This window comes from Echiichthys vipera (assembly GCF_963691815.1).
Source record: "Echiichthys vipera genome assembly, chromosome: 7".
Classification (NCBI taxonomy): Eukaryota; Metazoa; Chordata; class Actinopteri; order Perciformes; family Trachinidae; genus Echiichthys; species Echiichthys vipera.
In genome coordinates this window covers 3,062,970-3,082,366 of record NC_139832.1, presented here as the reverse complement: position 1 = coordinate 3,082,366, position 19,397 = coordinate 3,062,970, and the positions used below count along the sequence as shown (strand labels likewise).

Genomic DNA, 19,397 nt, shown 5'->3' with positions numbered 1-19,397 from the left:
TCTGCGGCCATATTATCTGCCGAGGGAGTTTTCACACGTGATCGTTCTGGTTGTTTACGTTCCTCCGACTGCAAACGCGGCGCGCGCGAGTGACGTCATCCACACCGTTGTCGCGGGACTTCAGACACGGCACCCAGACGCATTCATTGCAATATCTGGGGACTTCAACCACATCACTCTGGCTGCAACACTGCCCACTTTCAAGCAGTTTGTGGACTGTCCCACCAGGGAAAACAAGACACTGGACCTGCTGTATGCTAATGTTAAGGAGGCTTACAGCTCCACTGCCCTTCCTCCTCTTGGAAGATCAGATCACAACCTCATCCATCTGCAGCCCCTGTATAAGCCCCAAGTCCAGCGGCTTCCTGTGACCACCAGGACTGTGAGGAGATGGTCACAGGAGACTGACGAAGCTTTACAGGGTTGCTTTGAACTAACAGACTGGGATTTGCTCTGTAATTCACATGGGGAGGACCTTTATGATCTCACGGACTGCATAACAGGGTACATCAATTTCTGTGTGGACAGCGTTGTTCCTACAGAGACTGTACTCTGTTTCCCAAATAACAAGCCGTGGGTCACCAGAGACATCAAGGCCCTGCTGAATGCGAAGAAGAGGGCCTTCAGAGAGGGGGACAGAGAGCAGATGAGGCAGGTCCAGAGGGAGCTGAAGGAGAGGATCCAACAGGGCAAAGACACCTACAGGAGGAAGCTGGAGCACAAACTCCAGCAGAACAACTTAAAGGACGTGTGGAGCGGCATGAGGAGCATCACTGGCTACAAACCATCTGGTAGCCAGATGGTAGGAGGTGGTACTGAACGTGCCAATGAGCTAAATCTGTTCTTCAACAGATTTGATGAAAGGGCTCTGGACCACCTCCCCACGGCTCCTCTACAACCACCCACCTCCAAACCTCCAACCCTGCTGACACCTCCCCCTCAATTCCTTCCTGATTTTGCCCTACCTGTCCCCTCCCCCCCGCCATCACCTCTCTCCACCCCCACCAACACACACAGCAGACAGACCTTCACTGCAGAGCAGGTGAGGAAGGAGCTGTGCAGACTCCGCCCAGGCAAGGCAGCGGGTCCCGACGGTGTCAGCCCGAGGGTCCTCAAAACTTGTGCAATCCAGCTGTGTGGAGTCCTGCAGCACATCTACAACCTCAGCCTGAGTCTCGAGAAGGTCCCTGTGCTGTGGAATACATCCTGCCTGGTACCATTACCAAAGAAGGTGCGTCCCAGCACCTCAGAAGACTACAGACCGGTGGCGCTGACGTCGCACCTGATGAAGTCCCTGGAGAGGCTGGTTCTTTCACTTCTTCGGCCCCTGGTCAGCTCATCACTGGACCCTCTACAGTTTGCCTACCAGCCGAGACTAGGAGTGGAGGATGCTATCATCTTCCTGCTCAACCGTGCCTGCGCCCACCTGGACAGAGCGGGGACCACAGTGAGAATCTTGTTCATGGACTTCTCAAGTGCGTTCAACACCATCCGGCCTGCTCTGCTGGGACGGAAGCTGACGGCGATGCAGGTGGACCCTCCCCTGGTTTCCTGGATTACGGATTACTTGACGGGTCGACCACAGTATGTCAGACTGCAGGACGGAGTGTCTGACACCGTGGTCTGCAGCACTGGAGCTCCACAGGGTACTGTTCTTTCCCCATTTCTGTTCACCCTGTACACCTCAGACTTTCAGTTCCTCTCTGAGTCCTGCCACCTGCAGAAGTTTGCAGACGATTCTGCAATTGTTGGCTGTGTCAGTGAGGGGAAGGAGGAGGAATACAGGGGCGTTGTGGACTCCTTTGTCGACTGGTGTGCAGCTAATCACCTGATTCTAAACGCCACCAAGACAAAGGAGCTAGTGGTGGATTTCCGCAGGAGTAAATCTGCCCCCACACCCATCTCCATCAACGGACTGACTGTGGATGTTGTCCAGGATTACAAATATCTTGGAGTACACCTGGACAACAAACTGGACTTTTCCAAGAACACTGAGGCTGTATACAAGAAGGGCCAGAGTCGCCTCTATTTCCTGAGGAGGCTCTGGTCATTCAATGTTTGTAACACCATGCTGAGGATGTTCTACCAGTCAGTGGTAGCCAGTGCCATCTTCTTTGCTGTTGTGTGCTGGGGCAGCAGACTGAGGGCAGCAGACGCAAAGAGGATCAGTAAGATCATCAGGAAGGCTGGCTCCGTCCTGGGGGTCACACTGGACTCTTTGGTGGCGGTGTCTGAGAGGAGGATGCTGTCTAAACTGCACAGCATCCTGGACAATAACTCTCACCCTCTCCATCAGCTGCTGACCTCCAGCAAAAGCACATTCAGCCATAGACTCATTCTCCCCCGGTGTAATACTGAACGCCGGAGGAAGTCTTTTCTTCCGGCGGCCATCAAACTTTATAATTCATCTCCCCCCAGTCAGGTGAGGAACAGTGGAGACACTGTATCCTGAAAATGTCACTTTGTCACTATTTACCATCACTGCATCACTTTATTCAGTTGTACTTTATTCAGTTGTACTGTCACTTACTTCAGTAAGTAATGCTGCTATTCGACACTGTCACTTATATCACCACTACATCACTTTATTTATTTATTAATGGTTTACTGTAACTATCTGCTGATACACTTACTGTGCTTTAGGACATGCTGCTACATTTCACTGTGGTTTACTGTAACTGACTGAAGTACGAAATGCTGCTACACTCCACTGTGCCATACTGTCACTTTAGTTCTGTAGGACATGCTGCTACATTTTTAACATTTTTAACACTTATAACTTATCGCTCCTTCTCACTTATCTAGTTTGTACTTATTTTATTTCAATCTGCTGCTAAACTGCACGCTGCGTATTGTTGTATATTGTATATACCTACGCTTAACCACGACATCTGTTGCACTCTGTCACACTTGGTTCATTGCTTGATTTATCTGATTTATCTGACGTTAGCTTTATTTTGATTTGATTTATGTTTTTATGCTTATTGTTACTCTGATCCTTTTCCGCCTTTGTATGAAACTGTTGCACAATAATTTCCCTCGGGATAAATAAAGCTTCTTGAATCTTGAATCTTGAATACTATCATGTAGTCATTGAGTAAACATTTAAAAAAGACAATCCAGTGGAAACTTTCTTTGTTTTTATTTCTGTTGAGTATTTGTTGAGTTGTTGGAGCGATACAAACTGTCTGCAGAGACGAGGACATTAAAAAAGAAATTAAATATCACAAAAAGTACTTGAGACAAAACTTTAGTACTTCTCAGGTGTTTTAAACCACAGCAGCTGAATGTTTTAGCATCAGTTTCCCTTGAGTTTTCAACACTTATATACAATTATTTATCATGATTTTATCTTTATTCTTCCCTTGAAAAAATACCAGACAGACATCTATTGATGTTTCCTGAAATCCTTAAAACTAAAACCCTTAAATATCTTATTTTGAAAACCTTTTATGAACATAAAGTGTTCATGACGTAACCCCAGTAATGTGTCAGTATAAAATGCTTCTTGAAGGCAGGTAATGCAGTTTTTCAGATACTAACTACCTAAATTAGTCACTCTGCAATAATATACATTTATTATATTAAATTAGAGTGAATCTTTTCTTTTCTTCTTTAATGAAATCCAGTGTTTGTTCTACTCAGTGTGATAAACAGGAGAGATGATCAGAGGGGCAGAGTTTTTACCACCAAAGTTAAGACTGGGACTTAAGAATGGGATGAGTTTCTCAGTGAAGCAGCAGCCAGTAAAGGAGTAGATCAGAGCTGCAGCATCAACATCATAAAAGGAGACCAGACCCTCCTCATAATCCACAAACACCCCCACCTTCTCAGGACCAGACTTCAGAGACAGAAGGACGGCAGGGCCAGCAAAAGCTTTGTACTCATTTTCATTCCTCAAACATATCGTCCAAAAACCTTTCTGAGGTCTCGCTGTGATATGTCCCTTCCTGTTGATCGACTCTCTGACCACTCCTAAATCCCACACAGTCTTCCCTTTAACCTTAATCTCGTAATAAAATCTTCCTGAAGAGAAACTCTGCTCTGCTAAAACAATAGCACAAGTATCAAATCTCTCTGGATTGTCTGGGAGATTCTTCGTTACATCACCACATTTAACTTGTTTCCTATCATCAGACAGGATGAGGTAAGGATGTGCTGTATCAGGATCAAGTGTCACGTCCACTGCAGACTGCTGGACCCTCTTCAGCTCGACCTCAAACAGCTTCTTCATCTGTTTCCTGAGCGTCTCCTCCAGCTGATTCACAGCTCTCACTACAGTCCCCTCATATGAAGGTGGACCGACCCTGACTCGTGTCCAGTCTTTGGTGGGTGGAGCAGCGTTCAGAGACGTGAAACTTTGGAGGAGGTGGAGGTGGTCTTCAGACTGTGAGAGCTTCTCCACCTCAGTGCTTCTCTTCTTCAGCTCAGAGATTTCCTGTTCCAGCTCTTTAATGAAGCCTTCAGCCTGTTTCTCTGTCTTTCTCTGCTTCTCTTTGATCGTGTCCATGAGCTCGGCCTGGCTTCTCTCAACAGACTCCTTCAGAGCGGTGAAGACCTGAACACCATCTGCCATCTCTCTGTCTGCACCTTTCTTACTGAGCTGCACCGACTGTTTGATCTCCTGAATCTTCTGTCGTCTCTCCTGGATCATCTGCTGAGTTTCAGCGTCTGTCTTCCCCAGCTCTGCCTTCTTTTCTTCACATCCTTCTTTCAGAGGAACAACATCGTGTGTCTTGTGGTCTAAAACAGTGCAGAGCATGCAGACACACATCTGGTCGGTCTTACAGAACAGGTCCAGCAGTTTATCGTGCTTCGTACACATCTTGCCTTCCAGGTTCTCCACAGGGTCAATCAGCTGATGTTTTTTGAGGCCTGACCTCGTCAGATGAGGCTCCAGGTGAGTCTCACAATAAGACTCCAGACACACCAGGCAGGACTTCAGGGCCTTCAGTTTGGTTCCAGTGCAGACGTCACAGGGAACTTCTCCTGGTTTGGACACTTGTTGCTCTGAGCTGCTGCTGCTGGCTTCCTGTTGAGCTGACTGTCTGAACTGAGCAGCCATCTCAGAGATGAAAGTGTTGACCTGCAGTTTGGGTCTTCGATCAAACACCGCTTTACAGTTGGGACACTGATACGGGACTTGAATGTTCCAGTGTTCGGTGATGCAGGTTTTGCAGAAGTTGTGTCCACATGGTGTGCTGACTGGATCAGTGAACACATCCAGACAGATGGAGCACAGAAACTTATCTTCAGACAGCAGAAAGCTGGCAGCAGACATATCTACACTCTGAGGGCAAAAAGTTATTTAGTTGTACAATAAAATCAATATATGATTAATAGAATATTATAGTATATAAATGGAGGTGACTGCCTTTTTTTTCCTCTGTGGTTTTACATAATTTCTGAAGGCTTACTCTGTCTGATCTCTGCAAGCTGCCAGTTACATATTACTGCTGCAGCATTTGGTTATTAGCTGCTGGTTGTTATTCAAGTAAATTAAAATAAAAACACAGAGTAGTCAATAAGGGAATTTTAATGTGCAGAAGAAAAGTAAAAGATAATGCTCTAGACTGCAGGAAATGTTATAAAATATAATATCTCTCCACAACCTCCAAGGCCACCGATGGACCTCCAGTGAAACATTTGCTCTGAGTTGAAATTGAGTTCATACTGAACACAGGCTTGTAAGTTAGCTTGAGCTAATGCTACCTGCTTTAGCTAATGCTAGCTGCTTAAGCAAGCAAGAGTTCAGTCACTGAGGTTTGGCTTTCACCTGTTTTTATATTTCTGGATGAACGTACATGTTGTGTCGATCTAAAATGACACATTTCTATGATATTTATATGTTAAATCAGATATGAAACAGTCCGATTCTGGTTTGAACTGAACTTTGACGGAATATTTAGTGAGTGCATTTAATCTGTGTAGTTCAGTGAACTCACCAGTGTTTGGCAGAGATTCTGCTGTTGTTGAGAAAAAGCTGCTGGGTTCAGTTGAATGTTTCTTTAGAGAGAAACACGGAGACTTGTCTCGACGGCGGCTCTGCTGTTGCTCACAGTAACTTTAACTTTCCTGTTAGTCACGTTGACGCCCTCAGGTTTCAGTGTTGCTCCACCTCTCAGTGGCCCGTCACCAAGAGGGAGAGCAGGTCCTGCAAGGTGATTAAATGTTGTCTTAAGATGTTTGCTCTCTATTAATAACTTAAATCATTTCCCGTGCTTCACTTCACTTGCTTTTAATACATCCGCATGTTGGCGATAGCTGCCATTGTCATTTGCTTTTATTGTTACTTTAATGTATGAACTGGCAGAGGGACAACAAATTAGAAATGAGCCTTATGGCACATTTGTAGAGTTTAGTTAAAGTATGAGAAGTAAAAACATTGACTGGAGGAAAATGTTCCCAATCAGTCTTTAGCTGTTATATCTGATGGTTCTGGATGAATATTCCTGCTGCATTAATGTGTATGTTACATTTTCCTGCTGTAGATGTTTAAGTTGGCCACCGATGGACCTCCAGTGAAACATTTGCTCTGAGTTGAAATTGATTTCATACTGAACACAGGCTTGTAAGTTAGCTTGAGCTAATGCTACCTGCTTTAGCTAATGCTAGCTGCTTAAGCAAGCAAGAGTTCAGTCACTGAGGTTTGGCTTTCACCTGTTTTTATATTTCTGGATGAAGGTACATGTTGTGTCGATCTAAAATGACACATTTCTATGATATTTATATGTTAAATCAGATATGAAACAGTCCGATTCTGGTTTGAACTGAACTTTGACTGAATATTTAGTGAGTGCATTTAATCTGTGTAGTTCAGTGAACTCACCAGTGTTTGGCAGAGATTCTGCTGTTGTTGAGAAAAAGCTGCTGGGTTCAGTTGAATGTTTCTTTAGAGAGAAACATGGAGACTTGTCTCGACGGCGGCTCTGCTGTTGCTCACAGTAACTTTAATTTTCCTGTCGGTCACGTTGACGCCCTTAAGTTTCAGTGTTGCTCCACCTCTCAGTGGCCCGTCACCAAGAGGGAGAGCAGGTCCTGCAAGGTGATTAAATGTTGTCTTAAGATGTTTGCTTTCTATTAATAACTTAAATCATTTCCTGTGCTTCACTTCACTTGCTTTTAATACATCCGCATGTTGGCGATAGCTGCCATTGTCATTTGCTTTTGTTGTTACTTTAATGTATGAACTGGCAGAGGGACAACAAATTAGAAATGAGCCTTATGGCACATTTGTAGAGTTGAGTTAAAGTATGAGAAGTAAAAACATTGACTGGAGGAAAATGTTCCCAATCAGTCTTTAGCTGTTATATCTGATGGTTCCTGTTGAATATTCCTGCTGCATTAATGTGTTTGTTGCATTTTCCTGCTGTAGATGTTTAAGTTGTTGCTTATTTTAACGGCTTTATATCCTGTTTAGGTAGTTTAAACTGCAGCAATGTCTCATATTCTATAAGATCACCATATGCTTATAGTGTGGCATTAACAACATTCAACATCAACACATTTTTGAGATTCATGGTTTCCCTGGACATGGAGATGAAAACCTGTCATCTGTAAAGAAACTAAAGCTGCAGACAAATGTAATGGAGTACAAAGTAAAACATTTACCTCTGAGATGTTTAAAGTTACATGAAATAGGAGAAAAAGTAGAAGTACCTCGAATGAATACTATTATGTAGTCATTGAGTAAACATTTAAAAAAAGACAATCCAGTGGAAACTTTCTTTGTTTTTATTTCTGTTGAGTATTTGTTGAGTTGTTGGAGCGATACAAACTGTCTGCAGAGACGAGGACATTAAAGATTAAATTAAATATCACAAAAAGTACTTGAGACAACACTTTAGTACTTCTCTGGTGTCTTAAACCACAGCAGCTGAATGTTTAAGCATCCGATTCCCTTGAGTTTTCAACACTTATATACAATTATTTATCATGATTTTATCTTTATTCTTCCCTTGAAAAAATACCAGATAGACATCTATTGATTTTTCCTGAAATCCTTAAAACTAAAACCCTTAAATATCTTATTTTGAAAACCTTTTATGAACATAAAGTGTTCATGACGTAACCCCAGTAATGTGTCGATATAAAATGCTTCTTGAAGGCAGGTAATGCAGTTTTTTAGATACTAACTACCTAAATTAGTCACTCTGCAATAATATACATTTATTATATTAAATTAGAGTGAATCTTTTCTTTTCTTCTTTAATGAAATCCAGTGTTTGTTCTACTCAGTGTGATCAACAGGAGAGATGATCAGAGGGGATGAGTTTTTACCACCATAGTTAAGACTGGGACTTAAATATGGGATGAGTTTCTCAGTGAAGCAGCAGCCAGTAAAGGAGTAGATCAGAGCTGCAGCATCAACGTCATAAAAGGAGACCAGACCCTCCTCATAATCCACAAACACCCCCACCTTCTCAGGACCAGACTTCAGAGACAGAAGGACGTCAGGGTCAGCACAAGCTTGGTAGTCATTTTCATTCCTCAAACATATCCTCCAAAAACCTTCCTGAGGGCTCGCTGTGATATCTCCCTTCCTGTTGATTGACTCTCTGACCACTCCTAAATCCCACTCAGTCTTCCCTTTAACCTTAATCTCGTAATAAAATCTTCCTGAAGAGAAACTCTGCTTTGCTAAAACCATAACACAAGTATCAAATCTCTCTGGATTGTCTGGGAGATTCTTCGTTACATCACTATCTTTAACTTGTTTCCCATCATCAGACAGGATGAGGTCGGGATGTGCTGTATCAGGATCAAGTGTCACGTCCACTGCAGAATGCTGGACCCTCTTCAGCTCGACCTCAAACAGCTTCTTCATCTGTTCACTGAGCGTCTCCTCCAGCTGATTCACAGCTCTCACTACAGTCCCCTCATATGAAGGTGGACAGACCCTGACTCGTGTCCAGTCCTTGGTGGGTGGAGCAGCGTTCAGAGACGTAAAGCTTTGGAGGAGGTAGAGGTGGTCTTCAGACAGTGAGAGCTGCTCCACCTCAGTGCTTCTCTTCTTCAGCTCAGAGATTTCCTGTTCCAGCTCTTTAATGAAGCCTTCAGCCTGTTTCTCTGTCTTTCTCTGCTTCTCTTTGATCGTGTCCATGAGCTCTGCCTGGCTTCTCTCAACAGACTCCTTCAGAGCGGTGAAGACCTGAACACCATCCGCCATCTCTCTGTCTGCACCTTTCTTACTGAGCTGCACCGACTGTTTGATCTCCTGAATCTTCTGTCGTCTCTCCTGGATCATCTGCTGAGTTTCAGCGTCTGTCTTTCCAAGCTCTGCCTTCTTTTCTTCACATCCTTCTTTCAGAGGAACAACATCGTGTGTCTTGTGGTCTAAAACAGTGCAGAGCATGCAGACACATATCTGGTCGGTCTTACAGAACAGCTCCAGCAGTTTATCGTGCTTCGTACACATCCTGCCTTCCAGGTTCTCCACAGGGTCGATCAGCTGATGTTTTTTGAGGCCTGACCTCATCAGATGAGGCTCCAGGTGAGTCTCACAATAAGACTCCAGACACACCAGGCAGGACTTCAGGGCCTTCAGTTTGGTTCCAGTGCAGACGTCACAGGGAACGTCTCCTGGTTTGGACACTTGTTTCTCTGAGCTGCTGCTGCTGGCTTCCAGTTGAGCTGACTGTCTGAACTGAGCAGCCATCTCAGAGATGAAAGTGTTGACCTGCAGTTTGGGTCTTCGATCAAACACAGCTTTACAGTTGGGACACTGATACGGGACTTTAATGTTCCAGTGTTCTGTGATGCAGGTTTTGCAGAAGTTGTGTCCACATGGTGTGGTGACAGGATCAGTGAACACATCCAGACAGATGGAGCACAGAAACTGATCTTCAGTCAGCAGGAAGCTGGCAGCAGACATATCTACACTCTGAGGACAAAAAGTTATTTAGTTGTACAATAAAATCAATATATGATTAATAGAATATTATAGTATATAAATGGAGGTGACTGCCTTTTTTTTCCTCTGTGGTTTTACATAATTTCTGAAGGCTTCCTCTGTCTGATCTCTGCATGCTGCCAGTTACATATTACTGCTGCAGCATTTAGCTATTAGCTGCTGGTTGTTATTCAAGTAAATTAAAATAAAAACACAAAGAGTAGTCAATCAGAGACATTTTATGTGCAGAAGAAAAGTAAAAGATACTGCTCTAGACTGCAGGAAATGTTATAAAATATAATATCTCTCCACAACCTCCAAGGCCACCGATGGACCTCCAGTGAAACATTTGCTCTGAGTTGATTTGAGTTCATGCAGAACACAGGCTTGTAAGTTAGTTTGAGCTAATGCTAGCTGCTTTAGCTAATGCTAGGTGCTTTAGCAAGCAAGAGTTCAGTCACTGAGGTTTGGTTTTCACCTGTTTTTTATTTCTGGATGAACGTACATGTTGTGTCGATCTAAAATGACACATTTCTATGATATTTATATGTTAAATCAGATATGAAACAGTCCGATTCTGGTTTGAACTGAACTTTGACTGAATATTTAGTGAGTGCATTTGATCTGTGTAGTTCAGTGAACTCACCAGTGTTTGGCAGAGATTCTGCTGTTGTTGAGAAAAAGCTGCTGGGTTCAGTTGAATGTTTCTTTAGAGAGAAACACGGAGACTTGTCTCAACGGCGGCTCTGCTGTTGCTCACAGTAACTTTAATTTTCCTGTTAGTCACGTTGACGCCCTTAAGTTTCAGTGTTGCTCCACCTCTCAGTGGCCCGTCACCAAGAGGGAGAGCAGGTCCTGCAAGGTGATTAAATGTTGTCTTAAGATGTTTGCTTTCTATTAATAACTTAAATCATTACCTGTGCTTCACTTCACTTGCTTTTAATACATCCGCATGTTGGCGATAGCTGCCATTGTCATTTGCTTTTGTTGTTACTTTAATGTATGAACTGGCAGAGGGACAACAAATTAGAAATTAGCCTTATGGCACATTTGTAGAGTTTAGTTAAAGTATGAGAAGTAAAAACATTGACTGGAGGAAAATGTTCCCAATCAGTCTTTAGCTGTTATATCTGATGGTTCTGGATGAATATTCCTGCTGCATTAATGTGTTCGTTGCATTTTCCTGCTGTAGATTTTTAAGTTCTTGCTCATTTTAACGGCTCTATATCCTGTTTAGGTAGTTTAATCTGCAGCAATGTCTCATATTCTCTAAGATCACCATATGCTTATAGTGTGGCATTAACAACATTCAACATTAACACATTTTTGGGATTCATGGTTTCCCTGGACATGAAGGAGATGAAAACCTGTCATCTGTAAAGAAACTAAAGCTGCAGACAAATGTAATAGAGTACAAAGTAAAATATTTACCTCTGAGATGTATAAAGTTACATGAAATAGGAGAAAAAGTAGAAGTACCTTCCGGTTCCGGCGCTGTGTAAAGCGGCAGCCAGCAACAGTTGCTCCCTCTCCTTTCCGCACTTTTTTGCTATTTTATCTTATTTTACTGTCTTTTTATTAGTACTTTTTCCTGTAAGTCGTAGTGCTAACCTTAGCCAACTATGTTCGTGAACTTTCTTACGTGTTTTTTGTCCGTTTGTCTCATTCTTGGGACTATTTTTGCCGACCGCGTCTCCGTCTGGACACAACAATGCGGCGGCTCCATTGTTTACACCCGTGAACAGCTGTTGTCGCTAGCACCGACGGCGCTAATGCGGGAGAGGCCTGAAATCCCCAAAGAACTGAGGAGAAAGTACAGGGGATGTAAGGCTGGACGTAAACAACGGGAAAAGAAGAGGAGATATAAACCATCTCTCCCTTCCATCACCATGGGGAACGTGAGGTCGCTGGCTAATAAGATGGACGAGCTGGCGGGCCTGGTGAAGACTCAGTGGATGTATCGTGTGAGCAGTGTGCTGTGTTTCACGGAGACGTGGCTCCACGAGGACATCCCGGACTCGAACGTAACTGTGGACGGCTTTCAGACTGTTCGGGCGGACAGGAGTCACCGTGAGAGTGGCAAGAGGAAAGGTGGGGGACTTGCTATTCTTATTAACAACAAGTGGTGTCATCCTGGACACGTTACTGTAAAGGAGCGTGTGTGTAGCCCGGACATTGAGCTGCTTGCCGTGAGTCTGCGGCCATATTATCTGCCGAGGGAGTTTTCACACGTGATCGTTCTGGTTGTTTACGTTCCTCCGACTGCAAACGCGGCGCGCGCGAGTGACGTCATCCACACCGTTGTCGCGGGACTTCAGACACGGCACCCAGACGCATTCATTGCAATATCTGGGGACTTCAACCACATCACTCTGGCTGCAACACTGCCCACTTTCAAGCAGTTTGTGGACTGTCCCACCAGGGAAAACAAGACACTGGACCTGCTGTATGCTAATGTTAAGGAGGCTTACAGCTCCACTGCCCTTCCTCCTCTTGGAAGATCAGATCACAACCTCATCCATCTGCAGCCCCTGTATAAGCCCCAAGTCCAGCGGCTTCCTGTGACCACCAGGACTGTGAGGAGATGGTCACAGGAGACTGACGAAGCTTTACAGGGTTGCTTTGAACTAACAGACTGGGATTTGCTCTGTAATTCACATGGGGAGGACCTTGATGATCTCACGGACTGCATAACAGGGTACATCAATTTCTGTGTGGACAGCGTTGTTCCTACAGAGACTGTACTCTGTTTCCCAAATAACAAGCCGTGGGTCACCAGAGACATCAAGGCCCTGCTGAATGCGAAGAAGAGGGCCTTCAGAGAGGGGGACAGAGAGCAGATGAGGCAGGTCCAGAGGGAGCTGAAGGAGAGGATCCAACAGGGCAAAGACACCTACAGGAGGAAGCTGGAGCACAAACTCCAGCAGAACAACTTAAAGGACGTGTGGAGCGGCATGAGGAGCATCACTGGCTACAAACCATCTGGTAGCCAGACGGTAGGAGGTGGTACTGAACGTGCCAATGAGCTAAATCTGTTCTTCAACAGATTTGATGAAAGGGCTCTGGACCACCTCCCCACGGCTCCTCTACAACCACCCACCTCCAAACCTCCAACCCTGCTGACACCTCCCCCTCAATTCCTTCCTGATTTTGCCCTACCTGTCCCCTCCCCCCCGCCATCACCTCTCTCCACCCCCACCAACACACACAGCAGACAGACCTTCACTGCAGAGCAGGTGAGGAAGGAGCTGTGCAGACTCCGCCCAGGCAAGGCAGCGGGTCCCGACGGTGTCAGCCCGAGGGTCCTCAAAACTTGTGCAATCCAGCTGTGTGGAGTCCTGCAGCACATCTACAACCTCAGCCTGAGTCTCGAGAAGGTCCCTGTGCTGTGGAATACATCCTGCCTGGTACCATTACCAAAGAAGGTGCGTCCCAGCACCTCAGAAGACTACAGACCGGTGGCGCTGACGTCGCACCTGATGAAGTCCCTGGAGAGGCTGGTTCTTTCACTTCTTCGGCCCCTGGTCAGCTCATCACTGGACCCTCTACAGTTTGCCTACCAGCCGAGACTAGGAGTGGAGGATGCTATCATCTTCCTGCTCAACCGTGCCTGCGCCCACCTGGACAGAGCGGGGACCACAGTGAGAATCTTGTTCATGGACTTCTCAAGTGCGTTCAACACCATCCGGCCTGCTCTGCTGGGACGGAAGCTGACGGCGATGCAGGTGGACCCTCCCCTGGTTTCCTGGATTACGGATTACTTGACGGGTCGACCACAGTATGTCAGACTGCAGGACGGAGTGTCTGACACCGTGGTCTGCAGCACTGGAGCTCCACAGGGTACTGTTCTTTCCCCATTTCTGTTCACCCTGTACACCTCAGACTTTCAGTTCCTCTCTGAGTCCTGCCACCTGCAGAAGTTTGCAGACGATTCTGCAATTGTTGGCTGTGTCAGTGAGGGGAAGGAGGAGGAATACAGGGGCGTTGTGGACTCCTTTGTCGACTGGTGTGCAGCTAATCACCTGATTCTAAACGCCACCAAGACAAAGGAGCTAGTGGTGGATTTCCGCAGGAGTAAATCTGCCCCCACACCCATCTCCATCAACGGACTGACTGTGGATGTTGTCCAGGATTACAAATATCTTGGAGTACACCTGGACAACAAACTGGACTTTTCCAAGAACACTGAGGCTGTATACAAGAAGGGCCAGAGTCGCCTCTATTTCCTGAGGAGGCTCCGGTCATTCAATGTTTGTAACACCATGCTGAGGATGTTCTACCAGTCAGTGGTAGCCAGTGCCATCTTCTTTGCTGTTGTGTGCTGGGGCAGCAGACTGAGGGCAGCAGACGCAAAGAGGATCAGTAAGATCATCAGGAAGGCTGGCTCCGTCCTGGGGGTCACACTGGACTCTTTGGTGGCGGTGTCTGAGAGGAGGATGCTGTCTAAACTGCACAGCATCCTGGACAATAACTCTCACCCTCTCCATCAGCTGCTGACCTCCAGCAAAAGCACATTCAGCCATAGACTCATTCTCCCCCGGTGTAATACTGAACGCCGGAGGAAGTCTTTTCTTCCGGCGGCCATCAAACTTTATAATTCATCTCCCCCCGGTCAGGTGAGGAACAGTGGAGACACTGTATCCTGAAAATGTCACTTTGTCACTATTTACCATCACTGCATCACTTTATTCAGTTGTACTTTATTCAGTTGTACTGTCACTTACTTCAGTAAGTAATGCTGCTATTCGACACTGTCACTTATATCACCACTACATCACTTTATTTATTTATTAATGGTTTACTGTAACTATCTGCTGATACACTTACTGTGCTTTAGGACATGCTGCTACATTTCACTGTGGTTTACTGTAACTGACTGAAGTACGAAATGCTGCTACACTCCACTGTGCCATACTGTCACTTTAGTTCTGTAGGACATGCTGCTACATTTTTAACATTTTTAACACTTATAACTTATCGCTCCTTCTCACTTATCTAGTTTGTACTTATTTTATTTCAATCTGCTGCTAAACTGCACGCTGCGTATTGTTGTATATTGTATATACCTACGCTTAACCACGACATCTGTTGCACTCTGTCACACTTGGTTCATTGCTTGATTTATCTGATTTATCTGACGTTAGCTTTATTTTGATTTGATTTATGTTTTTATGCTTATTGTTACTCTGATCCTTTTCCGCCTTTGTATGAAACTGTTGCACAATAATTTCCCTCGGGATAAATAAAGCTTCTTGAATCTTGAATCTTGAATACTATCATGTAGTCATTGAGTAAACATTTAAAAAAGACAATCCAGTGGAAACTTTCTTTGTTTTTATTTCTGTTGAGTATTTGTTGAGTTGTTGGAGCGATACAAACTGTCTGCAGAGACGAGGACATTAAAAAAGAAATTAAATATCACAAAAAGTACTTGAGACAAAACTTTAGTACTTCTCAGGTGTTTTAAACCACAGCAGCTGAATGTTTTAGCATCAGTTTCCCTTGAGTTTTCAACACTTATATACAATTATTTATCATGATTTTATCTTTATTCTTCCCTTGAAAAAATACCAGACAGACATCTATTGATGTTTCCTGAAATCCTTAAAACTAAAACCCTTAAATATCTTATTTTGAAAACCTTTTATGAACATAAAGTGTTCATGACGTAACCCCAGTAATGTGTCAGTATAAAATGCTTCTTGAAGGCAGGTAATGCAGTTTTTTAGATACTAACTACCTAAATTAGTCACTCTGCAATAATATACATTTATTACATTAAATTAGAGTGAAACTTTTCTTTTCTTCTTTAATGAAATCCAGTGTTTGTTCTACTCAGTGTGATAAACAGGAGAGATGATCAGAGGGGCAGAGTTTTTACCACCAAAGTTAAGACTGGGACTTAAGAATGGGATGAGTTTCTCAGTGAAGCAGCAGCCAGTAAAGGAGTAGATCAGAGCTGCAGCATCAACATCATAAAAGGAGACCAGACCCTCCTCATAATCCACAAACACCCCCACCTTCTCAGGACCAGACTTCAGAGACAGAAGGACGGCAGGGCCAGCAAAAGCTTTGTACTCATTTTCATTCCTCAAACATATCGTCCAAAAACCTTTCTGAGGTCTCGCTGTGATATGTCCCTTCCTGTTGATCGACTCTCTGACCACTCCTAAATCCCACACAGTCTTCCCTTTAACCTTAATCTCGTAATAAAATCTTCCTGAAGAGAAACTCTGCTTTGCTAAAACAATAGCACAAGTATCAAATCTCTCTGGATTGTCTGGGAGATTCTTCGTTACATCACCACATTTAACTTGTTTCCTATCATCAGACAGGATGAGATAAGGATGTGCTGTATCAGGATCAAGTGTCACGTCCACTGCAGACTGCTGGACCCTCTTCAGCTCGACCTCAAACAGCTTCTTCATCTGTTTCCTGAGCGTCTCCTCCAGCTGATTCACAGCTCTCACTACAGTCCCCTCATATGAAGGTGGACCGACCCTGACTCGTGTCCAGTCCTTGGTGGGTGGAGCAGGGTTCAGAGATGTGAAGCTTTGGAGGAGGTGGAGGTGGTCTTCAGACTGTGAGAGCTGCTCCACCTCAGTGCTTCTCTTCTTCAGCTCAGAGATTTCCTGTTCCAGCTCTTTAATGAAGCCTTCAGCCTGTTTCTCTGTCTTTCTCTGCTTCTCCTTGATCGTGTCCATGAGCTCGGCCTGGCTTCTCTCAACAGACTCCTTCAGAGCGGTGAAGACCTGAACACCATCTGCCATCTCTCTGTCTGCACCTTTCTTACTGAGCTGCACCGACTGTTTGATCTCCTGAATCTTCTGTCGTCTCTCCTTGATCATCTGCTGAGTTTCAGCGTCTGTCTTCCCCAGCTCTGCCTTCTTTTCTTCACATCCTTCTTTCAGAGGAACAACATCATGTGTCTTGTGGTCTAAAACAGTGCAGAGCATGCAGACACATATCTTGTCGGTCTTACAGAACAGCTCCAGCAGTTTATCGTGCTTCGTACACATCCTGCCTTCCAGGTTCTCCACAGGGTCGATCAGCTGATGTTTTTTTAGGCCTGACCTCATCAGATGAGGCTCCAGGTGAGTCTCACAATAAGACTCCAGACACACTAGGCAGGACTTAAGGATCTTCAGTTTGGTTCCAGTGCAGACGTCACAGGGAACGTCTCCTGGTTTGGACACTTGTTTCTCTGAGCTGCTGCTGCTGGCTTCCTGTTGAGCTGACTGTCTGAACTCAGCAGCCATCTCAGAGATGAAAGTGTTGACCTGCAGTTTGGGTCTTCGATCAAACACCGCTTTACAGTTGGGACAATGATACAGGACTTGAATGTTCCAGTGTTCGGTGATGCAGGTTTTGCAGAAGTTGTGTCCACATGGTGTGCTGACTGGATCAGTGAACACATCCAGACAGATGGAGCACAGAAACTGATCTTCAGTCAGCAGACAGCTGGCAGCAGACATATCTACACTCTGAGGACAAAAAGTGAACAAACAAAACATTAATTGCATATATTTGGATCAGTTCTTTAATAAAATCAAACTATGCTCAGTGGAATATACAGAGAGTCATCTTGTATCATGTTATTTCATTTGCTTCAAGTGAAGAAGAAATCAGATGTGTAGTTCAGTTGTGGTTCCATATGTATGGGGACTCGGTAAGACAGTCTTGCCATTGACACTGGTCTTCCCAGACACTGCTGTTTAGCGTGGGCAAAGAGGCGGTCTGTTACCCTGTGGGCCCGTGTTGCCATGATGAACAACTCCAGCTTTCTAACAGGGCAAAGGATGGTCTCTCTCTCTGTTCTCCATCCACTAGTGGGGGAAAGATGGGATAAAGCTCAATCATCAAGGTGAAAACTTGGTTGGGATGCGGCACTACTCCTTTATTGTCCAGCCTGAACCGGCAAAGCCCCTTTTAGACTGATAGAGTTTATATCTCCCCCGCTCTCTGTGCAAATGTCAGAATCAGATGCATTCAATGTGCAGAAGAAAACATGCAGTCGTCATTGCTGCATGTTCAGAGGAAATATACTTAAACTTTTCTCTGCACAACCTCAAAAGCCACTGATGGACCTCAATGAAACATTTTCCCCGAGTGGAGCTTCCTGTCCAAGCAGTGCTCATGTCTTGAGTAGGTTTTCCAAACACAGTTAAACATTAGCTGCAATAAAAGCAGACAGCAGTATCAGTGAGGCTGATAAAGAAGGGTTCAAAAGTTCAAGGCTACTTGTCAAAGTGTGTAACAGTGGTTTGTTTTTCACCTGTTTTTTATTTCAGGATGAACGTACATGTTGTGTCGATCTAAAATGACACATTTCTATGATATTTATCTGTTAAATCAGATACTAAACAGTCCGATTCTGGTTTGAACTGAACTTTGACTGAATATTTAGTGAGTGCATTTAATCTGTGTAGTTCAGTGAACTCACCAGTGTTTGGCAGAGATTCTGCTGTAGTTGAGAAAAAGCTGCTGGGTTCAGTTGAATGTTTCTTTAGAGAGAAACACGGAGACTCGTCTCGACGGCGGCTCTGCTGTTGCTCACAGTAACTTTCACTTTCCTGTCGGTCACGTTGACGCCCTTAGGTTTCAGTGTAGCTCCACCTCAGTGGCCCGTCGCCAAGAGGGAGAGAAGGAGGAAGTGTTCACATCCTTTACTGAAGTCAAAGCACTAATACCACGATTGTGTGTGCGTGTGCGTGTGCGTGTGTGTGTGTGTGTGTGTGTGTGTGTGTGTGTGTGTGTGTGTGTGTGTGTGTGTGTGTGTGTGTGTGTGTGTGTGTGTGTGTGTGTGTGTGTGTGTGTGTGTGTGTGTGTGTGTGTGGCGGCTTTTTTTGCTACTGTTATTTCAGGTTGTCCTCATTCACTGTTTTCACATATAACTACGTACATAAATGCACTTTAATGAGTGTGTGTTCACCGTCTGTCTTTCGCGTGTATTCCACGTAGGGCCGAGCGTTGAGGTGGTGGAAGTGGACCTTTTAAAATAAGCAGTTTACAAAGTACTTTGACAGTGCAAATCAAAATAAGCATACGTGTGTGTGTAAAGAAAGAAGGGGCTTCTTTAATGGACAAAGGAGAATCATTATTAGCTTAAGGTGCTTTCAAAGAAAGATAAAAACATAAAGAGGCGATAAAAGAGGATAAAAGGATGACGTCACAAGAAGGCAAGTCTATAAAAGTGAGTTTTAAGAAGTGATTTAAAAGAGGATACGGATTCAGCGAGCCTTATCTCCGCGCTCTGCCACTGTTAGGTTGACTTTTAGCAGACGGGAGGAGAATCTGTTGAAGGAGCGAAAGTGAAAGGGGAGACGGAGGCCGCAGCTTTTCTTTCCTGCGGTGAAACGTAGCGCCTCATCGCTGCTAATGTCGTGTCACAGTTAATGTTCGCTGCGGTCTGATGTCATTAAGCGGCGGGGAGGAGGTTATTGTCGAAGCCTTCCCGCAATCCACTGGTCCAGAAATAGCCACCAAACAATTGAATCAAAGTGAA

General features: G+C 44.7%; 3 protein-coding genes across 3 annotated transcripts; all 3 read right to left on the bottom strand.

Annotated features, from left to right (window-relative positions):
* Positions 1 to 3,233: 3,233 nt before the first annotated feature.
* LOC310949255 (E3 ubiquitin-protein ligase TRIM21-like) lies at positions 3,234 to 6,965 on the bottom strand. The gene is made up of 3 exons (XM_083916626.1): positions 6,830 to 6,965; positions 5,946 to 6,154; positions 3,234 to 5,290 (listed from the first exon to the last, which is right to left on the bottom strand). Exon 3 carries the CDS (start codon positions 5,279 to 5,281, stop codon positions 3,638 to 3,640), a length of 1,644 nt encoding a protein of 547 aa, XP_083772752.1. The 5' UTR covers positions 5,282 to 5,290; positions 5,946 to 6,154; positions 6,830 to 6,965; the 3' UTR covers positions 3,234 to 3,637.
* A 1,115-nt stretch (positions 6,966 to 8,080) lies between these two features.
* Positions 8,081 to 10,585, bottom strand: LOC310949256 (E3 ubiquitin-protein ligase TRIM21-like). The gene is made up of 2 exons (XM_083916627.1): positions 10,539 to 10,585; positions 8,081 to 9,883 (listed from the first exon to the last, which is right to left on the bottom strand). The coding sequence occupies exon 2, from the start codon at positions 9,872 to 9,874 to the stop codon at positions 8,231 to 8,233; it is 1,644 nt and encodes a 547-aa protein (XP_083772753.1). The 5' UTR covers positions 9,875 to 9,883; positions 10,539 to 10,585; the 3' UTR covers positions 8,081 to 8,230.
* A 5,138-nt stretch (positions 10,586 to 15,723) lies between these two features.
* On the bottom strand, positions 15,724 to 18,440 carry LOC310949240 (E3 ubiquitin-protein ligase TRIM21-like; the record flags this gene model as incomplete). Its single annotated transcript, XM_083916605.1, has 2 exons — positions 18,336 to 18,440; positions 15,724 to 17,376 (listed from the first exon to the last, which is right to left on the bottom strand). Exon 2 carries the CDS (start codon positions 17,365 to 17,367, stop codon positions 15,724 to 15,726), a length of 1,644 nt encoding a protein of 547 aa, XP_083772731.1. The 5' UTR covers positions 17,368 to 17,376; positions 18,336 to 18,440.
* Positions 18,441 to 19,397: the final 957 nt, after the last annotated feature.

What these genes read in the sequence shown, in the direction of transcription:
- LOC310949255 (XM_083916626.1), bottom strand. Translation starts at nt 5,281, where the DNA reads ATGTCTGCTGCCAGCTTTCTGCTGTCTGAAGATAAGTTTCTGTGCTCC.
- LOC310949256 (XM_083916627.1), bottom strand. Translation starts at nt 9,874, where the DNA reads ATGTCTGCTGCCAGCTTCCTGCTGACTGAAGATCAGTTTCTGTGCTCC.